The sequence below is a fragment of the Xenopus tropicalis genome, chromosome 4 (assembly GCF_000004195.4).
Source record: "Xenopus tropicalis strain Nigerian chromosome 4, UCB_Xtro_10.0, whole genome shotgun sequence".
NCBI lineage: Eukaryota > Metazoa > Chordata > Amphibia > Anura > Pipidae > Xenopus > Xenopus tropicalis.
Genome location: NC_030680.2, coordinates 95,638,690 through 95,648,164, shown reverse-complemented (window position 1 = coordinate 95,648,164; position 9,475 = coordinate 95,638,690). Strand labels below are relative to the sequence as shown.

The following is a 9,475-nucleotide window of genomic DNA, read 5'->3' as shown; positions in this document are numbered from 1 at the left end:
GAATGCGTCCGATTGTGTTTTTTTCGTAATGATCGGTAATTTTGCGATTTTTTCGGCGTCTTTACGATTTTTGCGTAAAAACGCGAGTTTTTCGGTGTCTTTACGATTTTTGCGTAAAAACGCGAGTTTTTCGGCGTCTTTACGAAAGTTGCGCAAAGTCGCGATTTTTTCGTAGCGTTAAAACTTGCGCGAAACGTCGCGCCTTTTAAGTTTTAACGCTACGAAAAAGGCGCGACTTTGCGCGCAAGTGTTAACGCTACGAAAAAATCGCGACTTTGCTCAACTTTCGTAAAGACGCAGAAAAACTCGCGTTTTTACGCAAAAATCGTAAAGACGCCGAAAAAATCGCAAAAAATGCTAAAAAGTCGCAAAATGTTCGTTTCCAATCGGAATTTTTCCAATTCGGATTCGAATTCGTGTCTTAGTAAATCAGCCCCTAAGTATGTGAGTATTGCAGACATGTGTATCAAAATCCAAGATGGGGAGCTCCTGTGACAAATTTGAAGGCCTGGATTGTTACTGTTATAGAGATGCTGAACATTTATGCCATTTTAAGGTTTAGTTCTCCTTTAAAAAAAAAATCTGTTTTTTGGATAAATAATTTTTAAAGCAATAGTTCTTAAGAGTCATTGACTAGGCCTAATTATTTGCAATTACTCCTAAGTTTAGATTCTCAACAGCTGCCCATAGCACACTAAGTATGTGAATATTGCAGACATGTGTATCAAAATCCAAGATGGGGAGCTCCTGTGACAAATTTGAAGGCCTGGATCGTTACTGTTATAGAGATGCTGAACATTTATGCCATTTTAAGGTTTAGTTCTCCTTTAAAAAAAAATCTGTGTTTTGGATAAATAATTTTTAAAGCAATAGTTCTTAATAGTCATTGACTAGGCCTAATTGGGAGTCAGAAAGACAAGTGTTGAGTTCTTCTTTCACCTCCCATCACAATGCTGCCATCATCGGCCTATTATCTTTCCCAACCCTAAAAGTCAGTCAGTACAGTCGGAACATATAGAATACTCCATGAAAAAAACTTGATATTTAAAGAAAAATATACTTGTTTGTGTACACTGTGAATCTTATGATCCCAGGAGGCGGCCCTTAATTCTTAAAACGGCAATTTTCTATTTATGAGTACCCAATAGCACATACTACTAAAAATGTATATTTTTATGAAAATGGTTATTTAGATGAAGCAGGGTTTGACACACAAGCTGTATCTAAATAACAATTTTCACACAATATATTTTTATAGAGACCTACATTATTTGGAGGCATAGCTCTCCTTTAGGAATTTCCTAGGAAGATCCTGCCACCAATAAAGTACGAGACGCACTGTTATAAAAAAAAGTATGCATGTATTTACAACGTTCCTTATAAATGTATAAATATTGGTGTTCCCGCGTAAATGCACGTCTAATGTGCCGCTGCTACGAACAAGGGCTCAGCAAGTTCGCAACCTCGTTGTACGGTCACTAGGTCAAGGATATACGCGTTACGTATCTTCAGTACCAAGGACAGCCGAATAGCTCCGCCTCCAAGTGACATCATCATAACGTACAGGCCCATTCCCAGCACGAAACTGCAGGACGTCATTAGTTGCCATAGCAATCCTAGGACAGCGTCTCTTGGATGTTTGCGGATGAAAACAAACATGGCGGAAAGTCGCGGGAATACAGAGACGGGTCTGTTATTGTTCTCCCTTACGTGAGAGCTCCGCGGGTCTGGGGGAAAAGAGGGAGGGTTTAGGGGGCGGGACGGTACTATATAAATGGTTTAGCATGGTCGTTCGTTGTTTGAGTTTTTAATGCAGGCTGTTTCTTTGTGAAAACTTTTCGCTGTTTCCCAGCTCCATCACAAGGCTAGGAGGCGAGCAGTGGTTATGATCTTATATATACTTATAGCCCTATTAAAATACTATCTGCCTTGCTGTGCTACTAGATTGAATTATTATGTCATTTCAAGAAATGTAGCAACCATGGGTGCTGTACAGTTTAAGTTAAAGACATTTTCAGCCACTTGGAGTGACAGTCCCTCCATTAGTCCAGCATTTCTTACCCTTTCTCTCACAATGACAGGTGTATACTCTCCACTGCAGGCGACAAACCACTAAATCGTATTATTGCACTAACCTAACTTTTCCAACTAAAAGCCTTCCTACAAAACCAAAACACCAACCATAAAATCCTTCTGGAAAATCTTTACCCTAAAACAAGAATTCTTCTTTATTTATTAAGTTGATTGTTTTGATGGCATACAAGTAATTTAACTTTGAGCAAATTACATTGTGCATTAATCAATAGTAATAATTTACAGTAGATTTATATTTTGTAAATCATTTTACTAATTGTAATTTACTATTCTGATTGTAAAGAAGATTGTTATTGAAAGCAGTATTTGTCCCTTTCAGTTCTCTAAACTGGTTGATCTGTCTCTTGAAACAATGTAGCAGAATCCAACTGAAGAAGCATGCAAAGCTCAGAACCAGGCAAACAAAGAGACAAATACTGTTTTCAGTTGAAAATATATTTACATATATTTTGTTTCATTGAAATGTTTGTGTAGTTCCCCTTTACGCTTTGTGTGTGTGTATATACATACATATATATATAATATATATATATATATATATATATATATATATATATATAATTTATATATATATATATAGAGAGAGAGAATGCCATGGGCATGTTGAGAAACTCCATTCGATTAGCAGTGCCCAGCAAGTTACCAGGGGAGGCAATTAGCAATGTGTCTCCTCCTGACCTGATCCTACACAAAAAACTAAGCACAGGGAGGTTAGGGGCAGTGGCATTGACTAGGCTGCCTCAGGGCAGAACTGAGCCTTGAAATGCCCCTGTTTATCCCCTATGGTTAATATAATTAAAGCAATTTTATTAGTTATATATGTGATTCCCCAGAAGCACTGCAGACTGTGCTTATCATACATATAATTATCTAATGGTTGTGTTTATGAAGTTGTCTGATATCAAGTGACATCAAAGAATATATTTAGAAGTAATGTTTCCTATATGTAATGTATTGCAAAATTGCACCAGTTATGGTCATCTGTGCTATCTTTGACATGCTGCTAAGTACTAGTTGTTGTGATTAGTGTTTTCAGTTCTATCAATTACATTTTGGTAGTCCCAAAACAAACTGCTAATTATCTGTAATAATTGCTGGAATTTAAATTTTCAGTGTCAGGAAATTGCCACAACCATTCTAATTAGCACTAATGGACTATTGTTACAAAAATTAACTACTTAGAGTAAAGGAAGGAGCATTTCATCCTTTACATCACTAATAATATGACATTATTTATTAATTGCTCCTTCCCGCTAACGTGGGCATTATAAGTAGAAAAGAAATATACTTAAACTCAATCTTATAAGGTAACATTTTTAAAAAGCTAGACAATTTAAGACTCAGTTTGCTGACACCAATTATACAGTGCTTTCTTCATGATATACATAAGTGTCTTTACAGATGCTGCTGGTATGTGCATTTCATTCCCTGTGTATTTATTTTTTTTGTAACTTATAGTTTTTGTTAACTATTTCAAGAAATACATTATACCTTGTATTGTATGTATAGAGAATTGTACAAAAATATTTCAAATGGTAAATTCCAGGAAGGTACATGGAAATGACACAAAATACATAGAAATTTATGTCAACAGTAGCAGTAATAGCATGGGTGTGGCAAGAAGGGTACAAACAATATATGTGCACCTGCACCGTGCCTGCCCAACAGAAGGTGCTATACAGGTCAAGTGGGGTTCAAGCTTTTAGTTAAAGTAGGATCTCCCTGGTTTAATGATGTGATATAAGAGTCACAGCTGGACCATACGTTCAAATGTATTTGCACTGTATTGGTTTTAGAGGCTGTCATTTCTCAAAATGTTTGTTACTTCAACTCTAGTAATTACCTCAGTAATCGTAAAAACTATGGTTTCTACCCACCACCTTTACAGGACAACCTACCCCTTTTATATTTTCTTTTCTCTCCATTTATATAACTGTACCGCCCCTTCACTCTTCTGCCCCCTTCAAGACTGGAGATTTTGAAAAAAAGCAGTAACCCTAGTAAAAACCTTCAGGTTTCCCCATTCAGAAGTGACTACCAGCTCGACGGCAGTTGCCATATGATTTACAAGTTTTTGAGCTGGACACGTTCATTTTTGTATGGGTTAGCAGGAATTGTAAAAGGTTAATAGTAAAGTGGTCATGCTAATATGGTCATACAGGTATGGGATCCCTTATCCGGAAACCCATTATCCAGAAAGCTCCAAATTGCGAAAAAGCCCTTCTTTCATAGACTCCATTTTAATCAAATAATACAGAATTTTAAAACTGATTTCCTTTTTCCTCAGTAGTAATAAAACAGTATCATGTAATTGATCCCAACTAAGATATAAATAATCCTTATTGGATGCAAAATAATCCTATTGTGTTTAATTAATGTTTTATTGATTTTTTAGTAGACTTAAGGTATGGTGATCCAAATTACTGAAAGACCCCTTATCTGGATATCAGTACTAATGTTGTCCCTGTATCTGAACAATCCCTCCAACATGTTGTAAGACATTTCCTCTTTTTTTTAATGCATAACAAGTTGTTAGTCTTTATTATAAGTTTGTATCAAATAATCAGCATTGGAATTGTTGTTTTCCTATGGTGTTTAATGCTAATCTTATATATATATATATATATATATATATATATATATATATATATATACAGGTATGGGATCCCTTATCCAGAAACCCATTATCCAGAAACTTCCGAATTAAGGAAGGGCCATCTCCCATAGACTCCATTATAAGCAAATAATTCTAATTTTTAAAAATTATTTCCTTTTTCTCTGTAATTATAAAACTGTACCTTGTACTTTATCCCAACTAAGATATAATTAATCCTTATTGGAGGCAAAACAAGCCTATTTGCTTTATTTGCTTCAAATTTAAATTATTTTTTAGCAGACTTAAAGGACAAGGAAAGGCAAAATGTTAGGCACCCCCAAGTGACCTTAATCGCTTACCTTGTACCCCGACCTGGTGCCCCTGTTAGGAGAAAATAGCACCAGCCCAGGGTACCTGTAGCGATGCACTTCCTCCTTCCTGCTTTGTTTAGCTGCGACTATACGGTAGGCGCATGCTCAGTAGAGTGAAAAGCCAACTTCTCTGTTAAGGTTCGGCTTTTTCACTCTATTGCGCATGCGCGCGCACGGAAGCAGGAAGGAGTAAGCGCTGCAGGTACCCCAGGCTGGTGCTGTTCTCTCCGAACAGGGGCACCAGCCCGGGGTAAAAGGTAGGCGAGGTGACTTTGCCTTTCCATGTCCTTTAAGTTATTGAGATCCAAATTACGGAAAGATCCATTATCCGGAACAACACAGGTCCCAAGCATTCTGGATAACAGGTCCCATACCTGTACTTTTAAAGATCAGTATGATACTGAAAATATCTGTTAAAATACATTACATAATACATTTGTTAGTCTATGGGGGAGATTTATTAAGACACGAACGCTCGGAGTGTTCATTCGAACGATCCAAGCGTATTTTCGCCAATTTTTTCGCACTTGTGAGACTTTTTTGTACACCCGCGCAACTTTTTCGTACGCTTGCGCAAGAAATTCGGAAAGGTTCTGCCGCTGTTTACAACCATTCGGTATGAAAATTTTGGGACTTTCGGATCGCCAATATGATATTATCCTGACTAATACGATTTTTTCGTAAGCATTTTCGTGATATTTGCGATCTTCAGAAATTATCTATCCAATCCGAAATTTTCCCATTCAGGATTCGAACTCGTGTTTTAATGAATCGGCCCCTATCTGTTTGATTTGATAGAAAAAGCTATTTACTTGGGCATTCTCGACTTCCTTCTTGGTAAGCTGTGATGTACTGTAGCGGTACCACAGTACCTTAACTTATATGTCCCTGACTTGCTGGGTCATAGTTGACATCATGACTTATAGCAAAATATAGATATATTTTCTTAAAGGAGAAGGAAAGTCTACCAAAGAGTTAATCTCAAGCTGCAGATCGTTCAGATGATCAGAAGCCAAACAGGAAAACGAAACGCTAAGCTGGATAAAGAGGATTCCCATAATGCATCGCTCCTGCACAGACTGTAGGACTGTAGGCGGCGCATATGTCCCTCTTCAGCAAGCAAGCAGGCGTGCTCCCCTTCAGACAGACTGGCAACCGGGGTCTTGTTGCTATAGTGACGCGCTATATAAATAGTGCATGCAGAGGCTCGCTGGAGCCATTAGAAGAGGACGCGACAGGCGAGGGCTGGGGGGAGTGTTACCGGTGGGGGACAAAGACCACTCTAAAGGTGTGGTGCGGGGGGGTTGTGTGGACAAGGACAAAGACTCCAAAGGTGCGGGGAGCGGAGCGGGGGGCAGTGGGTGGGTGTTACTGGTGCGGGGAGCGGGGGGTGTGTGTTACTGGTGCGGGGAGCGGAGGGGGATCTGTGTGTGGACAAAGACTCCAAAGGTGCGGGGAGCGGAGTGGAGGGGGGGGGGCGGTGGCTGTGTGTTACTGGTGGACAAAGACTCCAAAGGTGCAGGGAGCGGAGTGGAGGTTAAAAAGCAGAATGTGCCACTAGTAATCCAGCGGGGAGCAGACAGGGGACGCATGCGCAGTAGAGATGGTGAGGGAAAAGGTATGGGCATCCCTTTTTAAAGATGGCGGCGCCGTTCACTGAAACAAGCATGTAGTTTGTAGTAAGTGTGTCTCTGTAAATCTTTCATTAGGCAAGCCAGAAATATAGCGTTTTTACACAGCAATAGTAGTACTATTTAATAGTGTGCTTAATAGATTTTGACTTTCCTTGTCCTTTAAGGATCTTAAGAACATCGCTTTTTATTTTCAATTCTTTGCAATCCTTTCTGCTGTATCTGTACACAATTTTAGTTTAAAACGTAGCAAAATGACCCCTTGCAAGGGTATGAAACCCACACTAGACTTCTGCCTGCAGTTTACTGTATTTTATTTTATGGAATCTTTATCAGCTGCTGAAGTACAAACACGGCCAATTTTAGTAGAACGTTTTATGACTCTGCACGGAGAAGTTGAAGTATCAAATGCAACTTGAAATGAAAAATCAATGTAGCAAAGCTGAACCGAGTTAATGTGACTGGAAGATTTAATTGGATTGGGTCAAAGTTATAACAAGTTACATCTGTTTACATTTTTTTCTGCTTTGCCTGCTTGGACTAGTATTTATACAAATGAATGAAAAACAAATCAGATTTTGACATCAACAAAATCTTGCTAATTATGCTACATATGTTAACAGGCACTAACAACAGGGAAAGAGTAAATGATAACATGCTAATTTACTGCTGACAGGTCTGAGTAGTGCCCTGAAGACACACTTGGGGTGTATATTTATCACAGGGTTGAAAAAGAGCTTACAACAGGTCAAGAAAGGGACATTTCACAGCTTTCTATTCACTTTTATAGGATTTTTAGGGTCTAGTCATCAAGGGGCAAAAGTTAATATGCTCAGCGTCGGCAGTCTGACAGAAGAAGATCCAAAGCGACATGAGATGGCGAGAGGGTGCCAATGGGGAAGCCTGGGATTGTGGCAGGGTTTGTTACACTTTAAAAACACCAATATAAGTATTGTTGAGAACTTACTCCACCCCTTAGTAAAGTAGTCCTTTGAGTTGAATCCTAATAGACGAGTCTCTAACTGATGATACGTATGCTTATGATAAGTAAATCTGTCACCGTGAAAAAACTGTCATTTTGCACAAAAACATAAGCCCGTTACATGAACTTTTGCAGTTTCACAATTTTTTTGCAAAGAGAAACGGCGAAAATTTGTGAAAAAAATTTTTCTCGCAAAATGCCTTGACGTAAACTGGTGTTTTTTTTCTCGTGGCAGTTTTCTTGTTTTTTTCTTTTTTTTCAAAGAAAATTTTCAACCTGAAATTTTGCAGTGGTTACATAAAAAAAAAAAAAAATAGTTTTATCATTGTTTTATCAATTTTGTTTATCACTACTTATGATATTTAACCCTTTTCTATACCAAACATAATTTAACGAGTTGTAGATTAAAGTGAAACCAGAAGCAATTTACAGAAGCAATTTGTTTGAGATTCCTTATCTGGAAACCCAATATCCAGAAATCTCCAAGTTTCAAGAAGGCCATCATTAGAGCAGAAATGTCAAACTTCTTACACCTCTCACCAGGAATATTGGACCACTCATCCTTTGCAAACTGCTCCAGGTCACTCTTATTGGAAGGACGCCTTTTCCCAACAGCAATTTTAAGATCTCTCCACAGATGTTCAATGGGATTTAGATCTGGACTCATTGCTGGCCACTTCAGAACTCTCCAGCGCTTTGTTGCCATCCATTTCTGGGTGCTTTTTGACGTATGTTTGGGGTCATTGTCCTGCTGGAAGACCCAAGATCTCCGACGCAAACCCAGCTTTCTGACACTGGGCTCTACAGTGCGACCCAAAATCTTTTGGTAAGACTCAGCGTTCATGATGCCTTTCACACATTCAAGGCACCCAGTGCCAGAGGCAGCAAAACAACCCCAAAAGATCATTAAACCTCCACCATATTTCACTGTAGGTACTGTGTTGTTTTCTTTGTAGGCCTCAATCTGTTTTCGGTAAACAGTAGAATGATGTGCTTTACCAAAAAGCTCTATCTTGGTCTCATCTGTCCACAAGAGATTTTCCCAGAAGGATTGTGGCTTACTCAAGTACATTTTGGCAAACTTGTAGTCTTGCTTTTTTATGTCTCTGTGTCAGCAGTGGGGTCCTCCTGGGTCTCCTACCATAGCGTTACATTTCATTTAAATGTCGACGGATAGTTCACGCTGACACTGATGCTCCCTGAGCCTGCAGGACAGCTTGAATTTCTTTGGAACTTGTTTGGGGCTGCTTATCCACCATCCGGACTGTCCTGCATTGCAACCTTTCATCAATTTTCCAAACTTCTTGATAATGTTGCGCACTGTGGACAAAGGCAAATCTAGATCTCTGGAGATGGACTTGTAACCTTGAGATTGTTGATATTTTTCCACAATGTTTCCACAAGTCCTCAGACAGTTCTCTTCTCCTCTTTCTGTTGTCCATGCTTAGTGTGGCACACACAGACACACAATGCAAAGACTAAGTGAACTTCTCTCCTTTTTATCTGCTTTCAGGTGTGATTTTTATATTGCCCACACCTGTTAATTGCCCCAGGTGAGTTTAAAGGAGCATCACATGTTTGAAACAATCTTGTTTATCCACAATCTTGAAAGGGTGCCAATAATTTTGTCCAGCCCATTTTTGGAGTTTTGTGTTACATTATGTTAATTTTGCTTTTTTCCTCCCCTTTTTTTTGTTCTGTTCCAATGCACACAAAGGGAATAAACATGTGTATAGCAAAACATGTGTATAGCAAAACATGTGTTACTGCAATACATTTCTGTGAGAAATACTTTATTTTC

The 9,475-nt window shown here is 38.7% G+C and overlaps 1 protein-coding gene across 1 annotated transcript in view; it reads left to right on the top strand.

The window, feature by feature from the left end:
* Window positions 1-1,565: 1,565 nt before the first annotated feature.
* The window catches only part of agbl4 (ATP/GTP binding protein-like 4), an 809,806-nt gene continuing 801,896 nt past the window's right edge, over window positions 1,566-9,475 (top strand). The window contains exon 1 of the mRNA XM_031900949.1: window positions 1,566-1,688. Coding sequence (XP_031756809.1) covers window positions 1,646-1,688 — 43 coding nt within the window. The 5' untranslated portion in view covers window positions 1,566-1,645. The remainder of the gene's footprint in view (window positions 1,689-9,475) is intronic.